Source organism: the organism of the source record quoted next, unplaced genomic scaffold (genome assembly GCF_019419815.1).
Source record: "Pyrus x bretschneideri cultivar Hongxiangsu unplaced genomic scaffold, Pyrus_bretschneideri_v1 Contig48, whole genome shotgun sequence".
Taxonomy (NCBI): Eukaryota; Viridiplantae; Streptophyta; class Magnoliopsida; order Rosales; family Rosaceae; genus Pyrus; species Pyrus x bretschneideri.
Window position 1 is genome coordinate 1,206,089 of NW_025999785.1, and position 20,198 is coordinate 1,226,286.

Genomic DNA, 20,198 nt, shown 5'->3' on the forward strand with positions numbered 1-20,198 from the left:
CTAAGTTATCTGGGACAATGCTTTATTTTTTTAAAGTTGATGGTTTAGCTTCTCAGACATGTTTATAGCTTTTTGGAATGAAAATTTAGTATTTTCGTACTGTCATTCTTAGGATTATCTCCTTCCACTTCTTGTTTAACTAAAGCACACACAACTTGACATTAGTCACTCACATATCGAAATATAGAAAATTTGAAGTGTACAATCAAATATTTTGAATGCCAATAACGATTCCATTACTTTTCTAGTCAATTACTTTTTGGTCAATTTTTTTTTTTGACCCCCTTGTTTTACAAAACAAAGAAAGAAGTTTCTCTCCATTTTTTTTTTTTTTTTTTGTTTACATCTTGAAAATTCGTATGCTCCACTACTAGGTCAAAAATAATATGTTTTAATTAAGGAACCGTTACTATATAAAGGTTATACCGTAAAAGAAAAAGAAAAAAAAAATTAAAAAGAAAATGAAAGTGATTTAGAATAGTGGGCCGAAGTGCAAAGTGTAAATGTGAAATGGGCTCATAAGGGAATACCGTCTTCAGTCGGGCCACAAGCAAACCCGACTTCTCCTTCTCCTTCCTTTTCCTCTCCACTCCAGTACTTTGACGACCAAAGGGACGACGTGCAACGTTCCCTGCGATCGTGGCCCGACCGTTTCAGAGACATCAAAACAATGACGACCCTTTTTCGCATGGATTACAACGATTCGTGGCGTGGAAGCGATTAAATACTTCCTCAATCGCCCGGAAAAGTCCTGGTAAAACCCTGAAACGTAATCGTCATTAGCATATTTTGTGACATTTGGATTGCTTAATTATTTGTAATTTAATTCAGTTTAGTTAAAGAAATGGCTAATTAAATTCAATTTGGATTGATGGCAAATGCATTTGTATATATTTCTAGGAAGTCAGTTCACGCTGGATGGGGATTATTCATAAGAATTAGATAAATGGCTAATTAGATGATTTAATGGAATTTATCTGTATTTTTCTCCGAAATATGGTAGGATACAACAAGGTAGGGTCACAATTATTTTTTTTTGTTGTTACAAATGATAGGATAATCTATGCTATATTCTAAACTATGTGTAGAGAGGAGTGTTTGAACGCTGGATGCAATGGGTTGAAGTGGAAGGCCGAATCCACGAGGGTGGATCACCGGTTTCAATTTTTTCCGAAAGTACTACGCGAAATTATTCACTTTTTCCTGGAGTTTTAAAGTGTTTGATGAAACCAACAGGTTATTCCTTCTCGAATAATATGGACTGATATCTCATTCATTCGTTTTTTTTGGTTCAATTTTCATGAATTTTGCGTGTGTATGGTTTCTTTAGTTCACTAGTCTACAACAACAACAACAACAAAGCCCTTTCCCATTAAATGGGGTCGGCTATATGAATCCTAGAATGTCATTGCGCTCGGTTCTGTGTCAATAGTCTGAGGCGAAAGAATTTTGCATCAATGTATCGGCATGCATGAAGAAAAAGTATATCATAAAATTACACAAACACTGGTATTTGCAACTAGAAAAACATGAATTTTTGTGGTGTACTGGTGACCTGTGTTTGGCGTCTGTTTTAAGTCCTGCAGATGATTAAGCCTTTACATTCCAGAGGCTTTTTCTCTGTTTTTGGTTGGTTCTTATGAGGCAAATGAGCTTCATTTCACCCATTTTTTATTCAGGACTTAAACGTAAATTTTGAGTCCAAGACTCCGAATTTGCATCTCATTGTTCGCAAGTGTGTGTTTCTTCATTCTGTTTCGTTGTATTTAGCATAGTAAGGAAATCAGTCGAATATGGTGTGCCATGTCTTGTTTATAGCTTTTGGGACTCTATTCACTTGGTGTTCTGGTACCCTCGGGTGCTCATCTGTCCTAGACACCCACTTTGTGTGAATCAGAGTAGGTGAGTTACAACTGACTCGTGTAATTTCCGTTTCCTGCTATTTGTGAATTTAAATTCCTTGTATTTGTGCAATATTCTCTTGTTTAATTATGTCTATTTGGGAGTTAAGGATTTAGTTTCTGTTTCTTATTAGTTGTAGTTTGGTTTTTTTTTTCCTGAGCAGTTAAGCAGTACCCTTCTTTTTTGTTTCCTCGTGTAGTTTGCTTTCTGGGGAGTATAGTCTACTAAGTTCTGTATCGATTCTCTGAACCGAGTCTTAGATCTTGACCTGGTCTACTTTCTGTGGAGTTAGTTGGAAACTGGTTACATGCTTTTCTGGGTTTGGAACCCTAGTCCTTTGCGAATGCAAAACTGAAAATAAATTCTAATTGGTTTTGATCGGAGATATTTTATGATATACGACTTTGTTCGATTTTCATTTTGTTGGTTTTTGCAGTGATTTTCCTACTGTCCTGGAATTTTTTTACATATTTTCTCAATGTCCTTGTATTCTTTACGTAGGTTTTTTTGTGGTGAAGATATTTTCTTTTACGTGGTTTGGGAAAATGAGAATATATGTACTTTTTGGCGAAGATATTTGTTCACGTATGTTTTATGTAGATTGGGAAAAGGAGAAGCTGTTATTAGAAGTTGATTTGTGAGTTTAGGTTTGCTTTGTAGAGATCCTTGATGGAACTTTGGTTGGGTGAACTTGCAGGTTTCAACGCGTCACCGTCGCAGATCAATGTCCAGTTTATTGAGTCCCAATCGTCCAGGCATAGCAGTGCATTTCGAATCATCTGGATCGATCAAGTCATCGTAATGCAATTTCGTTTAAAATGGTTGTAATAAAACTTTGTAAGTACGATAACTAATTTGGAAGCCAAATGACCAGTAAGGCTTAATATTGTAGCCTTAGATGGAGCCTTCACAGAGGCACCTAAAGTTAGGTTATTGGACGACAACCATCACCTCAATGGTTTGGTCCAAACAACAAAATATTACCAAAGCCGGGGAGAAAGGAAAATTTTAATTTCTGCTGGACTTTTAGCGGCGATCTTTCTGACCGCCGCAAAAACATTCTTTTGCGACGACTAGTGACAATTTATATCGTCGTAAAAGACATTTTCCGTTTTTTAAATATTAAAATAGTCACTAAAAGTCAAAAAGTCGTCACTAAAACTATAAAACCGTCGCAACAGATCCAAAATCGTCATTTTAAACTTAGAATTGCTAACCTTGTGCTGATTCAAGTGTTTTTGTTTCTGTTTTCTACAGGACATTTATCTTCCTCCCCTTAAATACACTGGGAGTTAAGTAAAATCATGAAAGAACTATGTTATGTCTCATTTTTCTGATGTTATACCTGCAATCAAAGTAGGAATTCAATCAAATAGCTTGTGAAATACGTTTATTTGCAACTAATGCTACTGTGAATTATGGCATGCTTTCCAATCTATTATCTGAAGCATTCATGTAAGACGTTGCAGCCAAATTATACCCATTTAATTCATAAGATTAATTTTAATCTTCGAGTAGGTCTCACAACAAGAATTCGCAAAGCCTTCGGCGTAGCGCGATGTATCAACAAAGCCGAGCAAAACAATCACAAATAGTTTACACAACTAAGACATATATCTACTTGCGGATTTAAGTTTGGAATGCATATTTGCGATGGTGAGAGTCATCAATATCAGCTTGAGCTATAGCAAGCAAGCACAAGCATGCGCATCAAATTCACAGCCTTGACATATTTTCCAATTTTTTTTTCTGCAGGATCGATGCAAGACGTTGCAGCCAAATAGCGAAACGGATCTACAACGACGTTGGGGTAGTATTGGTGTTAGATCAGTGGCTAGCTCTGCCGTTTGTAAAATTTCCATCTTTTTATGCTACATTCTAGTTTTTTGGATTGGGGTTTAGGGTTTAGAAAATATAATCAGGCTCACAATGTATGAAACTCAGAAATCTTTGTTTGTTTCTCGAGAAAGTATGACACGCCCCGATTCTGATGTTCGGAGGGATATCAGGATGGTCACGTGTTGGCCGACACCCAAAGGTGACGCAAGCCATTTATGAATGCAAATGCTGAGGTCATGCACCTAATTTGTAGCAAGATAAAAGAATGTGACAAAAATAATATTTCAACAATGAATTCACAATGATAATGCATGGCATGATCAGAGCATATTCTAAATCAGATTACAACGGAAGGTGTTATTACACGAGTGATCAAGCAGAGGGGATAACACGATGTCACTGGTAGGGGAATGCCTCGTACGTTGGATCGTAGTCCTCGTTCCTATGTCACAAATATGAGTGGACCAAGTTGATATATATATATATATATATATATATATGTATGTATGTATGTATGTATAAAATACACAAACTGTTAATGAACATACTAACCCCCAAAGTTTTATGAAAACTAATAGCATAATAAGTGATAGGTTTTCCCTAGCATGCCATAAAATATCTCATAAAACAAAACTCATATATAGTGTGCTAGCTAGTGGTATCATAATCGCCCGAAGGCAAAACATAGAACTCTTCCTTTAGAACACTTCCTTCACAAATATCAATCACCCGCAGGCTCCTACAGCACCCACTCGAAGGCTTATATAGTATCAATCGCCCGAAGGCTCCTACAACACCCACCCAAAGGCATATATAGTGACCACTACATACGCACAAAACTGTTGAACATAGTCTTTCCAAACATAGATATATATATTTCAAAGACATCTTCATAGTATAAAGTCATCCATCATCTATACTATAAAGAAGTGTGTGAAAACATGTTCTAAATAGTATATCATCATCCATCAGATAACCTACAAAGAACATGGGTTTGATAGAAAATATGGTATTCCAAAATAAGCTTAGTATAGCATGATAATCAATTTCTCATAAAACGTTCACCAAACGTATTCTGTAAATCATGCTTTTCATGTATGCATTTCTACTATTAAAACATGCATTTTAGAAGGGGTCCACTCATATATACTCCGTTGAAATAGAGCCGTACGAAATAGGAATAATGGAATCATCGCTAGTAATTGCACCTAAACACATAAAAGGGTACAATTAATAAAACTATACTCAAACGATTTAATTTAGGAAAACGGACGTCAGAAATGGATCAAGGACGTCGAAATTAGCCTAGGAAGGGTTCCGGACGAAAACCCGAAAAAATCAACGTTGACCGATGACCAGTCAACAGTCAACGTTGAAAAGAAGTCAACGGTCAACGGGTCCGAGTTGGGTCAAAGTCAACGGTCAATGCGTTATGGTTAGACCGATTTAGGGTTGGATCTAGGTCACGGGTTGGGCTTAGGGTTTTAGGGTTTTTGGGCTTATAGGTCTCTGGGCTTGGGCCCAGGTTCACACGGCCCGAACGGCCTGGGTTTTTGGGTAAAAAGGTGAACGGGCCTAAGGCCCTAAAGGAATTAGCCCAAGGGCCTTTGGGTTTTAGAACTTACTAAATAAAATAATAAATAAATAAAAGGGTTGGGTTGGGTTTCTAACGGGCCTAAGCCCGAGTCCTAAAACGGCCTTTGGTCCAAATGGGTTAGAATGAACCGACCCAACGACTTGGGCTCGACGGAAACAAAAGGCGCTGGAGCTTCCCTAGCTCTGATCGATGGTAGAACCAAACCCTAGACTCCGATCTAGGTGTCAAATTAAAGAGGGAGGTGAGAGGAGTAAGATGGTACCTTGGGTTCGCTGTGGAACAACTGGTAGTGGCCGGAATTTAGGTTTGGTGTCCTCGCGATTAGCAGGAGGTTTTGGGTGGATTTGAGCGTCCCGGAGCTTGCAGTGACGAGGAGAAGTGAAGGAGGGAGAGCACGAAGGTGATGGTGGCGACTGTCGTCGGGATGGCTTGAGTGTGCCTGGGTGGATGGTGGGAGGGTGAGTGCGAGAAAGATAGAAAGAGTTAAGAAAGAGAACTGAAAGTGAGAGAGAGAAAAGAGAGATCGAGGAAAGAGAGAGAGATAGTGATGAGTTAGGGGGTTGCCACGTGGCAGCGCGGGGGAGAAAGAGAATCCAGATAAAGGGTCCATATTAAAATCGGATAAGGGACCAAAATGTAAAAATCAGCAAACCTTTGGGGAAGTTATGAAATTTACATTAATTTAGGGGTGGGGTTTAACAAAGTAGACGGGAAAGTGTAAAACATCTGAACGATTCTTACTCATTGAAACAAAGTAGAGAGGAAAAAACAAGAAGAATCTAACAAAATGATTCCTTCTATGTTCTTTCCGATTTCCACAATTTACAGTTGGTAATATATCGTGTATATAAGATTTATATACTAGAAGAGAGACTAATATACAAATTATAACTTTATCATATAGCTCACCGGGAAGAACAAACTCGACTTCTGCATGAACTTGTTTGTGTAGCGTACAGATTGCTATAGAATCATATATAGGAACAAAAAGTAGATAAAGCACTACATACAACGAAATCAATTAATCTTGTGAGTTGGTCTGATCCCATATTGCTTTCTCTTACAGCAAATCATGAATTAAGAGCATTACGTTTATCGACCTTTTGGATTGACAATCTGTGAGAAGATTGCGCTGGTGTCGTCGGTGTTCTCATTTGTGGTGGTGGTGGTGGTGTTGTTGTTGTTGTTGGTTTCTTCTCCCAAATCACTGTCGCTTCCGAGGCTCAGGTTGCTGTAGTGTACTGCCATCATGTTCTGGTTTCTCAGATGGGGGTCGTCAGAGTCACTTCTTTGGCGTCTTGAGGAGTGACTCGAGCCATCTGTGTCGTCCTGCAACTGGAGTGCAAACTCAAGGTTCCACAAAATGTCGTTCAAAGTGGGGCGGTCGAGTCCTGAGTCGGACAAGCACTTCTCAGCTGTGTCTGCGAATTTTTTGACGCTTTCCATGTTGACTTTCCCCTTGAGGTGAGGATCAATGTTTTCCTCCACAGTTCCTTTTCTTTGGCAATGAAGAGCCCAATCTGCTAGACTGACCTGTTCCTTCGACAGGCTAGGGTTTAGAGCTGGCCTTGCGAACAATGCCTCAAAGAGGACAACTCCGAATGAGTAGACATCCGATTTTTCTGTCAGTTGCTGCCTCCTGAAGTATTCGGGGTCCAAGTAACCGAAGCTACCCTTCACCACTGTGCTAACATGGCCTTGATCCATGTTCGGACCAGTCTTCGAGAGCCCGAAATCAGAAACCTTGGCCTCCCAATTCTCGTCCAAGAGAATGTTTGTCGTCTTGACATCCCTGTGGATGATGGTCCACCTAGCCCCGGTGTGAAGGTAATGAAGTCCCTTTGCTGCTCCAATACAGATCTCCAGCCTTTTCTTCCATGACAGTTGACCTTGAGATTTGTTGCCCTTGTACAGATGCTCTCGTAGAGTGCCGCGTGACATGTAGTCATAAACCAAACACATTTCATTATCTTCTTCACAGAAGCCAATCAGAGAGACCAAGTGTTTATGCCTCAGCTCTGAAAGCATCTCAATTTCGGTCTGGAATTCGTGAACTCCTTGCTCTGATTGTGGGTTGGATCTCTTGATGGCCACTTTTGTTCCTCCATCGATGACACCCTTGTACACCTTTCCGAATCCTCCAACACCAATGACATTAGACTCGTCGAAATTCTTAGTAGCATGTTTCATCTCAGGGAAGGTGAAACGCCTACAACGGCCTTGAGCAGCTGACGAAAGGTGGGCGCTACCATTGCTCTTGCCTGAGGTTGTGGATTTGGTGCCACTGGTATGGGAATTGCCGTAGATTGGTAGCCAGCTAGAGGTGTGTGTATCGCTTCCCAGGGCCTTTTTCTTTCGTTGGTACACAGCAACGCACAATGCAGCAACTATGCCGAAGGCTGCAGCTCCTCCAGCAGCTCCACCAATCACGTGAGCTTTGTTGGTTCCGCTTCCTTCCTGTTGCTGCTGACTTTGAAAGCTTCTCTGCTTTTCCTCAATATCCTTTGCCAACATGTCGGAAATCTTGGGATTAAGGCCTGCCAAGTTTTTACCTTGTTCGAGCTTGAATATCTCCACCCCATTGAGGAGCGAATCATAGAACTCCGGACTTGATTTCGTTAAAGGATGCAAAGCTAGCCAAAGGTCACCGTTAAAATCCTCATCTGCCGCTACCACATAATCTCTGTATGTAGTCACCCCCTTTCCTCCTGTCCATCCGATCACATCTGCTCCAGCCTCGGCGGTTAGATTATTAATGTAGATTGTGAACACCATTTGATTGGTTTTGGTGAGGTAAAAGTCACAGAAGTGTAACCTCACAAGGTACATGAATTTGGCATCAACTTGGTTGAACACCCATGTGAGGTTGTAACCGAGGTTGACGTCCTTGTTCTCACCCATTGATCTTGAGGTCCTGTAGATATCAACGGGAGCAATGTATGGTGGCATATTTTTGTAGTTGATTTTTACATCCTTGGCGGCCTCATTGGTGACCCCAAGTTGCGCACCATATACATAAGCAAAGTCATCGTACCATGTCCTTGTTAGGTCGCCGGAGTCATTGGTTGGGGAAACAAACTGTCCCCCAATATTCACTCTAAACATGGTCTGCAAATTTGACCTCTTGCCGTCAAAAGTCTGGTCCGAAGACCCGACTATTGCAGCGTCGCCGAACATGTCAGGCGTTCCAATCAGCTCAATGCCATTCACAAATGCAAACCCTGAGGAAGGCGAAAAGGTGACCTCTAGAGAATCCTTGTTGAGGGGTGCCAGAAGATACTCTCTCATGATATAAGCTTGTGTAAGGGCCTTGCAAGTGATTGAAGCGCTAAAGTTTTGCAACAGAGTGATTCCATTGGCGACGACCGAAAAATAGGACCCCTCAGCGTTGTTGCTGCCGTACACAGCCGGATAGAAATAAAGTCTAAGCATGTACCGCTGCTTCGGTTTCACAGGCAACTTGTATGTGGCATTCGCGGTGAAAATCCTGGCTTTCATGTATGGAACCTCGGAAAGAAGCTCAGGGTCCTGGTACTGCGCTTGTGCCGAGGTTGTCTTTGATGAATCGGCAAGGTACTTCGTGTCTGGTTGCCATTTCCTCCCATCTGCATCTTTGGCCTCATTTTCATAGCCGCAGCCAAGGATCAGCGGATCTGAGCCCGAGTTTGCAGCATTGAGGCCGTTCAAGAGCACGGATGCAAAGGCGAGAAAGAGAAGAATCGGGGTTTTGATGTACATTGCTAGCTAATAAAAAATGAAAACGAAAAAGAAAAGAGAGACAGAGACCGAAAGCTCTGTCAACGGCGTACAGGAAAACGGAGGACTCTGATCAATGAAGAAGTACAAGAAGTTCTCCTGTACGCCCGGAGAAACGACAAGGGTTTCTTTGGTCTCTGGTTTTTTCTTTGTATTCTTCTTCTATGGATGATGGTGTTAACCTAAGCCATACCTAACCAAACGCAAAAACGGTTAGCAGTCTTACCTGGACCTCAAGGACTAGACCAGGCAAGACGAAGACATAGGCAGAGGGTTGATTTTTTGGCACTCTTCTATTTTTTGTAAAATGTGGGTTCTTTTGTTTGCTTAGTTCGTTTCGATTTCCATTTCTGAGGCGTCCGTTGTTGTTTGACAGACGGGAATGTAGTCGGAAACCAATGGTTCGGAGCAAGAATCGAAGATTGTACAGGTTTTGGTTGGTCGTAACAACGTCTGAAGTTTCTGTTTGTAGTAAAAGAACATGCTAAATTTAGCAATTTCTTTATAATGTTTTTGTTTCATAATTTTGGAAAAATGTTTTGTGGAACCAATGAAATCTGAAGGAAGGAATCCACCGTTGATTTCATGGACTTATGAGCTGACTTCAATCGGTATATTGATTTCCATATGAACGTACCCCAAAAGCTGGAGAAACTACTCTAGCGACCTCCTGCAATGTAGAACAGGAGAATTGCCCAAGCTTTTAGGTCTCTTTGAAGTGAGATTTTTAACCCAATGACTAAGGGCTGGTGTGAAAGATACCTTTAAAATGATTGAAAGTGTTTTAGAGAGAATATTTTTGGGTTTCAAAAGCATTTGAAGTGCTTCTTACAATAAACGCTAATCGTAGAAAGCACGCTTTCAACCATTTTAAAAAGACGGTATTACGTAATGACTATAAAAGTTGAATTTGGGAAAAGATTATACTTTTTTATCAACTAAGTGTTGTTTAAAAGATTCGAACTCAAGACTTCTTATCACAAAGTAGAATTTGGATGTCGGTAATTACAGTAGTACTTTAAAGATATTATAATAAGTTAGATGTTATTGACACTTCCGAATCATCATTTGAAACTTCTCTTTAATAAAACACGAGAGAAAATGCACACAAAGGAGTGTAGGATAATAATTTTTGTTTTGTGCCAATAACAACTCTCTACATGAATGTTAAATTAAGAAACTTATTAGCAATGAATAGTAAACATCTAGCACTACTCTCTCTTGTTTTTTGAATATGGAGGAGTGTATGATGACTGTTTTGGAGTACTAGTACTAATAACTCCCTTAATTTCAAAAGATCATTCAAAACTTCTCATTAATTAAAACACTTACAAAAGAAAATGCATACAAAGGGATTGGAGGGTAACATTTTTTGGTGCCAATAAAGGCTCTCTACGTGAGTTGCAACTCCTCTTTGGGGCAGTCTCTAACGACTATTTTGGAGTACTATTAATGGAGTGCTACTAACAAATTCTTAAATTAAAAGATTATTCAGATGTGTTACATTATTCATTGTTATTTAAACAACATTTACTTATCACATTACCTGCAATGCAAAGGTTGTCAACAATTAGTTCAAATAGTAGCACTCGTGTGTAAAGAGAAGTGATTTGTGCACATTTATTTATTTATTGTGTTTCTAAATTTTAGAGTGAATAAATCAAAAGAAAATTACAGAATATGAAATAAATAAATAAATTGTCCTCCATGAGCAAATTGGTCGGAAAATCCTAATTATCCACAATATTAAAAAATTGTAACTTCCAGAATGATACTGTTGTCAAAGGTAGGTAACCATTGCTCATGTTATCATTCTTTTTTTAGTATCACCAGCTAAATCCAAGGACAAAACGTACATAAATTTAGGGAGCATGCCTGCACACGATATTTGTCAGAATATGAGAAGATATGTACGTGCTATGTACCCTCCAAAATTAACAAATTATTTAGGGAGGGTTTTGGTTAGTGACAGTTAGAAATGGATGGTGGAAATGGCAACGGATATGCGTGGCCACCGCAGGTCCATCCACCCCCGATGTCCCCATTAAAGCCCTTCACACAACATCTGTGTTGAGCTGGTCGGGTTGGTGAGAGATCATGCACCTCAGAAACCCTAAATTCCTCTGATCCTTTTCTCCTTCTCATTATCTTTTTTGGGGAAGAAATAAAACACCGCCACCCCACCCCAACCCTCCAACCCGGCCCCATACCACACTCAGATCGAAAGACCGACCTTGTCTGGTTGGTGCGGCGGCTTCCTTCTATTGCCGCTGTCACCACCACTACCTCCGTATTAAGAACACACACACACATATACACATACATAAACCTTATACCATACATTCAATACCATACACCAACACGTACGTACGTGCATGCATTTGGTTAATCAAGCAACCTCATCGTTTGTTTAATTAATTTTTAGTTACGTAAAAATGAAGGACGAGAATTTACACGGACGGAAGATGTCGTCATCGTCGCCATCACTATCCCTTTCGTCCTCCTCCGAGGAGCTCCAGCACATGCCGCTGGTGCCACCCAAGATGTTGAACCGGAAGCGCCTGAGCAAGCAGCTGTCCATGTGCGAGACGCCTAGGGACATCGCCTGGGAGAGGCGGCGGCGCCAGATTCTCAGCCAGGAGAGGAGGATGCACGGGATCAGAGACTCCGAAGACATGCATCTGACCGACGAGGACTTGCATGAACTCAAAGGGTGCATTGAGCTAGGGTTTGGGTTCAATGAGGAGGAAGGTCAGAGGTTGAGCGCTACCTTGCCCGCTCTTGACCTTTACTTCGCTGTCAACCGCCAGTATTCCCTGAGCCCCGTGTCCACGCCGAATAGCGCTAGCTCCCGCCATTCTACGTCGTCAATGGGTGGACATTCCTTGTCGTTTGGAAGCCCTACGAGCGATACCGATGCATGGAAGATATGCAGTCCAGGTATGACGACTTTCTATCATAACAAAAGTATGATAAGAGAACTTTTTTTTTTTTTTCAATAAATATACACAATATTTTAGAACTTTATCTGTCAAATGGGAAGGATGTTTCAGGCTTTGAGCTGCTTCTATCTTTGTGAAGAAAAATATCATCAAACTATCAATTCATAAAATATGAAATATGAGAATTTCATAAAAGAAAATATGAAATATGAGAATTTAATATTATTGTTTACCATACTATGCATGGATATTGTAGACAATTGATGGTCATAGAATTAGTTTTTTAGATTTTAAACTTTTATTGTATTTTACTCTGAACTGTTTGTTTTGAAAAATATTAGTTTGATCTTGTGGATTTGTAGGTGATAATCCTGAACAGGTGAAGACCAAATTGAGGCATTGGGCACAAGCTGTGGCTTGTTCAGTGATCCAGTCTTCCTGAAGAGTGGAATCATCATCAGATGGCTTTGCTTGTACAGAGGACTAAAAAGCAAAAGCAAAAACATGAAAAAAAGAGGTTGTTCTTGTTCATGAGTGAGTGGTGCAGTTTAAGGAAATTGAAGTGTGAGATGGCTTTGCTTGTACAGAGGAAACTATTTATACTTTCTAGAGAGAGAGAGAGAGAGAGAGAGAATTCTACAGGGAAAAAAAGGAGAAAGGAGATCGAGAGGAGGAAGAAGATCGATCGAGGTCGGCTTAAGGTTATGCTTAATAAGGATTTCTTGATTAAATTGTGCTACTAGTTACCATCTAAGAGAGATTGAACATGTTAAGCAGCATGTATGCAAAAAACTGCAAATTAGAAGGATCTATTGGCACTCATCAGACCCTTCTGGTTGGTTTGGTTGGAGGATTAACGTATATAATTTTCTAATTACTTTTATAATCCAATTAAATTTCTCTTGGGTGCTCTGCACAGCACTTTTATCATGTAAGATATCTTTGTTGGGACACATAGAGAGTTGATGATGTATATTGGGGACATCTAACATGCAACCACACCAGTAGCACATCCGGCCTCATCGATCAAATATGAAAGTGGAATTGGAGGAATGTACTGTATATGAAACAATTACCTTTAATAAATAGAACTCTTCTTAGAAATTTTTGTTACTTCTTATTATTTTTTCTTAAGGATTAATTGTTACTTTTTATTAGATATAGATGCTAATTGTAAAGACGTATTGCAATGATCATAAATTACAATATTTTTCATACCAATATTTGTCAAATGGAAAGGATGATTCAGACTTTATGCTTCTTCCATCTTTGTGAAGAAAAATATCGTAATATCAGCCGCAATAGGTGACAACAAAGGATTTTCAGCATTTGGCTGCAAAACAAAAATAACCACACAATGAAATAATATAATCAAATCTCACCACATATTTCAGTGAGATAAAGAAGACCCTTCGATCTAATATAATTATCAAGGAACGCTTTACCAGAACTAGTGAACCAAATATTAAAACTGAAGGTGAACAAATCCTACACAAAAGAGAGTTGTAGAGAATATATGCTGCATAAAACGAGTGTCCTACAAAACTAGAACAAAGAGAGGCCTAAAAGCCTGAAAGTGGTAACAGCAAACATAGTCGAGTTGCTGCCCGAAGGCTTGCAAGCTCAAGAAAGCCTTTAAAGCCAAGATACCTAGTCTGCAAGATAAAGGTAGGAAACTGCACAATCCGTGCCTATCTATCTAGGAAAGAGAAATGTGAAGGACAACATCCCTAACCAGGAAAGGACAATGCTCAAAGGAACCTTCCCTGCAGAACTGCAAAGCAAATAAGCACCTAAGTAAAACAAGCATCTTCATAAAAGCTTACATTAGTATGGTGTTCTAACAAAACTTTCACGGCATCTTGTTGTCCATGACCGTTGCCCATCCCTACTGGTGCCAAGGTAAATATTAGTGTTGGTGGTGCAACCCCTTTGCACATTGCTGCTGATATTGGGAACACACAGATTTTACAGTTATTGTTAAAAGGTGGAGGTGATCCCAATATCACTGATGAGGTAGTTAAACATCCCGACGTATGAATTATCTTTCCTAATATTAGAAAATGGTGATTTCCTTCTTTTCTAATTTAGATTTTTCGATCTTTTAGGGGCGCATAAATTAATGGTGACTTTTTGTTGCACCATAGGATGGTTTGAAGCCGATACAGTTTGCAGCTGGAAGAGGGAACCGCAGTGCCGTTGAGATTCTCTTTCCTTTGACATCAAAAGTTGAAAGTATCCCAAAATGGACGGTTGACAGCATACTTGAGTATATGCAATCTGAAACAAGCAGACAACAGGTACCAAGATCTTGACATTTCGTAGTATACATCCACAAAACTACATAATGATTGGATTGCTTAGATTTGTCCCCATATTGCCTCATAAACTATGTTTTGTATATGAAGTGTGAACACATAACATAACATAACAGGATTCCCTGGATTTGGCTCCCATTCTTGAAGCTAACTCTGACTTGTCGAAATTTTCAGGAAGCGGTGGGAAATTTTAAGGAACTTTATGTGTCAAAAGACTCTGCATCCCTGAAGAAAGAGCTGCCTGAGGTGCTCACTTTTACCCTGTAACTTAATGTACCATACTGGCTTATAGATACTTTGCGCATTCTTGATATATGATTAGCTTAAGATTTATATGGTCTTGTGTTTACGTCTAACGACTTATTCAGGTGACACCTGAAGCGAAGAAGAAAGCTGCAGAAGCAAAATCAAGAGGAACCAATGCTTTCAAAAGAAAGGATTATCAGATGGCCATTGATGCATATACACAGGTGTAGTATACATCTTACTCTGCTACTAACATTAATCATTTTCCCAGTTGTGTTGCAACTTACCAGTTACGATTTTCTCTTGGTCATTCCCACTCCCATACTTAAGACAAATTTATTGGATGACTGTGGGTCCTGTTCTACATAGAATAGTCTAAGCGGTTGAAGCTGGACGAAAATTTCATGGCGCTGATAAACAGAAACCGTAGTTTTCCCGATGCTCGTATCCTAAGGTGACCATTCCGAAGGAGGCGGACCGGCGATTGTACCGGATTGAGATCGTTTCCTCTTCTTTCTTGAGAGTGGCGTGTTGTTCTAATTAGGAACTGTGAGATTGCTGTAGTTCTTGCGGTAGCTTGCCTTTCTTCAGTTCTGTTAGGGATGAATGTTTGTGATTTTGTGGTAGTGATATTTTGAGCATTTTGTACCCTTTTCGTTTTTGCCTATTGCTCTTCCCCGTCTAACTCGCGTAAGGCTTGCCGAGAACATCTCCAAATGAGATCTCAAATTGTCTAAATCAGCAATAATGGTAATAAAAGATAATATTCATATTTTCCAACCGAGAAGCCGAATCTAACGTGGTATAACATAGATTGACATCTCTTCTCCCCCTTGCTGTCAAATTTGACAGCACCTTTAGATTTTTTTAATTAATTATTAAATACCTTTTATTACTTTAAAGCATTATCCTTTTTTTTTTTTCATTCTCAATGCAAAGAAAGTACATGAATTATTATTTTATGTTTAAAATTTGACATACCGGTTGGAGAGAAAAAGTTTAAAATATGTCAAAATGTCATGTAAGCTTTCAAATTTAAATTTTCGGTTTAAAATTTGACATCTCCTTTGAAGATGATCTAACCAACTACTTAACTCACGTTTAAAATGTTTTTTTTTTATAAAAAAAATTAATCAAAAACACCTTTGAAAACAAATTTTTATTAAAAACACCTAATAATCATTTAGTTAGTGTTTTTGATTAATAAAATCTTCCAAGGAATAAGATAAAAAATAAATTTACACCAACACTCTCTTTTAAGTTGTGGTCTAAACTAGTGCATAACTTGGGTTTCCATCAATGCGATTCGGGTTTGAAACTTTTTGCTTCCCTCTTGAACGCTTTCCTTTTTCTTAATAATAATAAATTTAATAAAAAATCTAGAAAATAAAACAAATAAAAAACTGAAACCTTGACTTCATACAGAAGGGCACCACACAAAATTCCAATTGTATTTCAACACAAAATACAATTTTCTCACTTTAAAAACAGAAAGGCTGCAAAATTAAAATAAATTAAATTTCCGAGCTTTCTCTAACATTCTCGAACTTTCAATCGATCCAGGTCAAAATCTCCCTCCGCCTCCCAAATTTCCGATCTCGCATCAAAATTTCCCGGATTTCCACCAACATGCCGCTAAAACAACCGTCGAGTTACGGCACCACCACCGTCACCGCCGTCCAAATCGACCCCAAAACGTCCAAAGATCTCACCTTTACCTCCCGCCCCAAACCCCAGACCTCCTCCCAACCCCTGTACCCCACTATCACCTCCCAATCCGTGTACCCGACGCGCCGCCCATGGCGCGAGCTCTTTTCTCTCACCTCCTTCTCCGTCCCATCCAACTACGCCGACGCCATGGCGCGAAGCAAGCGCAACACCGCCTACTTCCGCGTCAACTACACCATGGCGGCGCTCTTCATCGTCTTCCTCAGCCTCCTCTGGCACCCGATCTCCATGATCGTCTTCCTCATCATCCTCGTCGCCTGGCTCGCCCTCTACTTCCTCCGCACGACCCCCGTCGTTCTGTTCAACCAGAGCTTCGACGACAGGGTCGTCGCCGTCGCACTGGGATTTGTCACTGTCGTGGCGCTGGTATTCACTCACGTGGGTTTAAATGTGCTGGTGGCGCTGATCGTCGCCGTCGTGATTATTGGGCTCCACGCGGCGTTTCGGGTCACGGAAGACTTGTTTCTCGACGAGGAGACCGCCGCGGAAAACGGGTTGGTCTCGGTTGTTGCCAGCCAGCAGTCCCTACGCCTGCCGACCACTTACACCCGGATTTGATTTGAACCCGGTTAAATCGGGTTTCCGGGATAATTCGGATTTACATTTTACTGAGGGGGTTGGATATTATTTCACCGGGAAAATTGGGATTTTTGTGGGAATTTTTTGGTTTTTGGAGGACTGTTATGCAAATTGTAGGGGGAAAATGTAGCGATTGCAGTGGGAAGGTGTTTGATATTTTGTTTTTGCTTGATATCAAATGGTCGGTAAAGATTCATTACTACTACTACTTATGTAACAGTTTATGGTGTGTTTTCTAGTATATTAAGAGTATTTTATACTTCATTAATACTCCAGAGTAACGTAGAATTTTCGTTTGAATGTTGTTCAGTTGACGATAAAATGTTATGGCGATGTTGTACAATTCCTGATGGACATGACCGAATTAAGTAGCAAGAGTATATTTAGTCTCTCTCAATCTTGAGACGTCAGTAGGACTGTCCTGATTATGGTAGCTTTCGTATTGGGTATGACCGAAGTTATATTTTTGGGAGAGGTGTCGTACAAACGGTTTTGTCAGATAGTCCTGTCAAAGTTTCTTTTTAATGCTTGCATCCAAGTTTGAGAAGAACTTTAATAGAAAAGCTTGATGGTGTGCTTGGTTGGGCACTTTCACAAGGAGTGAGATGCCGTGTATTGAGAACTGTAACTATATGAAGCTGAATGGTACCTTAAGAGGGTTAGTTATTTTATAAAAGTGGCGTGACCAATCACGTGATTATACTAACTAATGTTCTCTCAATTTTGATATTGTTTTACTGGTCTTTGTCAAATGGTTGACATGGTCACTTTTCCTGTAATTTCATAATCCAATTTAACTCAATTTTTGAAGTTTAGAACTTGGAAATAGCAAAAACTCAATTTTGAGTCTTGGCATTTGAACCACCACAACTTTGATTCAAAGTTTTCAAGACAAGTGAAACATTATTTGTGTACTTCAATCCTCGATTTAAGCATGTTAGAAATCCGACCATTTGAGCTACAAGTTCATTGGCCAAAAATTGAAAGTTGGTCAAAACTTGGCCACCATGTGGCAGGTAATTCAAGAAGTGGGCGCATTACATTAGCTAACAGACCTAACGTCTGCCGAATTTCAAGGTTTTACTGCAAAATCTTAATCGATTTTACTGCAAAATCTTAATCGATTTTCTGAAATAAAGATGATGAAGACAGAGAGACCATCCACATGGTAGGAACAAGTTTCTTCATGTATTAAAAATATAAGTGAACAATTCCTTCTCAGAACAACATTCAATAACGAAATTCGTATCAACCACAAATCATCCGGGAAACAGAACTACGGAAACACAAGCCACGCTTTTAATCCTCCTCTAGATTGATGGAGTCCTTGAACTTTCCATACAGAATTTTCTTCAACTCGGCCATCTGTGCTAGAATAGAATCCTTCTCTTCTTCAAGTTTCGCTAAACTTTTGCTCGTCGCCTCTTGCATCTCTTCTATCCTGCTCTCCACTTCTTCTTTTGGCACGTGGGCGAAGACTTCACCTATCTGGAACCGGACCACCTCCTCGTCAGTCAGAATCAACTCGTTGCTAGCATCCTCCAGATTATCCTTTGATTCCTGGACGGCAACATTGGATCAAGATGAAGGCACATCTTACAAAATACCAGGATAACAAGTAAATAAACGCACTGGTCAATAGAAATGACGTTGAAGTCCAACTGTTAAAAGTAAAACCTATGACTGAGTGTTCAGAGCCAACCTGATACAAATTCTTAAAAAGTTTAAGAGGAGAAAGGCAATATCCAAAAACAATTAATGTCACAAAGTAATGGCCGACTACTCAATGGACTAGAGATCTACGATAAGACTCCCAAGGAAAATAGAAAACGTACACCAAGTTCACAAGACTCGGGCAATGGAACAGTCAGGTATAAGCCTTTATCCTTCCATGGAAAATCAATGGTGCCAAAGTAAACTTTGACATAAAGTAACACGTAAAATTATCATAACACAAAATCCTGGCACGGAGGCTTACTGGATAAAGTTGATGATTAGTAAGTTGGCACATATCAGGAACCCCATTCCACGCCGACCAACAAGTTTTTTCATGTTAAACCATCCACTAAAACCATAGAATCATATGCAATTCCACTATCAACCTTCTTCGAGGCGACTTTCTGAACTTACTGCCAATTGTACAACATAAAATTGGTTGCTTTCAGGGCATTTGATAAACCAATCCTGTAAAACCTAGAAGACTAACGAACAAATCAATCCGCCTTTAGCTTAGCAGCAATGAGGCAATCGGTACCATCTCTTTTCTTTTCATTTAATCAATAAACAGCCAGTTAGCTTATCTCTTCACTGTTTTGCACTTTCAGATTGCAATCGCCCTCTCTTCCCGCACCCTTAATTCAAAACACGGTACAAGTTCTATATACCGTCGACACGTATCCATTTAAACAAGTGCAATTCTGATTTTATCAGATTCAAGACACAAACAGAATATGCATTCTACAAATTTTTGCAATCACATCAAGTATAGGAACAAAAAGACTTGATCTTTAAACAAAAACAAGAAGAAAAAAGCTAAGCAACCCAAACCCATGAAATTTGAGCCAAAATTACATCGTGGTTGGACGAATTTTCCAGCCCCATCTCAAGAAATGCAACAAATCAAAACAAAATCCCATTAAATATAAAACAAAATAAAGAGGCCAAGAAATTAATTACCTTGGCAAATTTGATCTCGTCCTCGAGCTCGTGAAACCGGTTATTCAATCTGCCAAATTTGTTGATGTTCTGCTGGTCCTCCCATGTCACCTCCGTCTCAGATCCTCCACCCTTTTGCCCCAAAACCAAAAATTCATAAGTTGAAGAAATATAAATAACAAAACTTTTTGCACGGAAATATTTGAAGTAAATAAGTACAGAGACATTAATTATGCGAATGAAATATTAGGGTTCGAATTCACCTGCTGCATATTTGATTCAAGGCGTTGAACGAACACGATGAAGAAGCTCAGTGAACGGTGAAGAGTAAAGTCTGTCAAGAACTCAAGCGGGTACTGTGGGCATTTCCGTACTTATACCTAATTAGTCAACGAATTGGGCTGTTAACAACACAAATACAGTTGTGGGCCTTCCACGTAAAAATGGGAAAATAAAATTTGGAACTTTTAGTGATGAATTGACAATTTACCTATATAGTTTTACAACACTTATCACATGACTTTCGGTAATGATTAAATATGGCACCAATATTTATTTACAAACACTCATGCGACGGGTATTTTTTTTAATCCAAATATAACTTCAATATTTCTTCTTACAACACTCATTAGGCAA

The 20,198-nt window shown here is 39.5% G+C and overlaps 4 protein-coding genes and 1 long non-coding RNA gene across 5 annotated transcripts; 3 read left to right on the forward strand and 2 right to left on the reverse strand.

Annotated features, from left to right (window-relative positions):
* Positions 1-421: 421 nt before the first annotated feature.
* LOC125470093 lies at positions 422-2,799 on the forward strand. Its single transcript, XR_007252338.1, has 2 exons — positions 422-754; positions 2,600-2,799. It is a non-coding gene; the product is annotated as an uncharacterized LOC125470093 (long non-coding RNA).
* A 3,385-nt stretch (positions 2,800-6,184) lies between these two features.
* On the reverse strand, positions 6,185-9,342 carry LOC103954481 (receptor-like protein kinase ANXUR2). Its single transcript, XM_009366314.3, has one exon. The coding sequence runs from the start codon at positions 9,074-9,076 to the stop codon at positions 6,431-6,433; it is 2,646 nt and encodes an 881-aa protein (XP_009364589.2). The 5' UTR covers positions 9,077-9,342; the 3' UTR covers positions 6,185-6,430.
* Positions 9,343-11,189: 1,847 nt separating this feature from the next.
* Positions 11,190-13,117, forward strand: LOC103954482. Its single transcript, XM_009366315.3, has 2 exons — positions 11,190-12,034; positions 12,399-13,117. The coding sequence occupies exons 1-2, from the start codon at positions 11,530-11,532 to the stop codon at positions 12,476-12,478; spliced, it is 585 nt and encodes a 194-aa protein (XP_009364590.2). The 5' UTR covers positions 11,190-11,529; the 3' UTR covers positions 12,479-13,117.
* A 2,910-nt stretch (positions 13,118-16,027) lies between these two features.
* On the forward strand, positions 16,028-17,171 carry LOC103954388 (PRA1 family protein E). Its single transcript, XM_009366211.3, has one exon. It carries the CDS (start codon positions 16,230-16,232, stop codon positions 16,884-16,886), a length of 657 nt encoding a protein of 218 aa, XP_009364486.2. The 5' UTR covers positions 16,028-16,229; the 3' UTR covers positions 16,887-17,171.
* Positions 17,172-18,073: 902 nt separating this feature from the next.
* On the reverse strand, positions 18,074-19,982 carry LOC103954389 (probable prefoldin subunit 4). Its single transcript, XM_009366212.2, has 3 exons — positions 19,826-19,982; positions 19,584-19,694; positions 18,074-18,467 (listed from the first exon to the last, which is right to left on the reverse strand). The coding sequence occupies exons 1-3, from the start codon at positions 19,832-19,834 to the stop codon at positions 18,207-18,209; spliced, it is 381 nt and encodes a 126-aa protein (XP_009364487.1). The 5' UTR covers positions 19,835-19,982; the 3' UTR covers positions 18,074-18,206.
* Positions 19,983-20,198: the final 216 nt, after the last annotated feature.

Bases quoted from the DNA above. Each gene is read 5' to 3' on its own strand.
- LOC103954481 (XM_009366314.3), bottom strand. From the start codon at position 9,076: ATGTACATCAAAACCCCGATTCTTCTCTTTCTCGCCTTTGCATCCGTG.
- LOC103954389 (XM_009366212.2), bottom strand. The intron at 18,468-19,583 runs GTAATTAATTTC...GTTGCCGTCCAG, and splicing joins ACGAGATCAAATTTGCCAAG to GAATCAAAGGATAATCTGGA.
- LOC103954482 (XM_009366315.3), top strand. From the start codon at position 11,530: ATGAAGGACGAGAATTTACACGGACGGAAGATGTCGTCATCGTCGCCA. The intron at 12,035-12,398 runs GTATGACGACTT...GTGGATTTGTAG, and splicing joins ATGGAAGATATGCAGTCCAG to GTGATAATCCTGAACAGGTG.
- LOC103954388 (XM_009366211.3), top strand. From the start codon at position 16,230: ATGCCGCTAAAACAACCGTCGAGTTACGGCACCACCACCGTCACCGCC.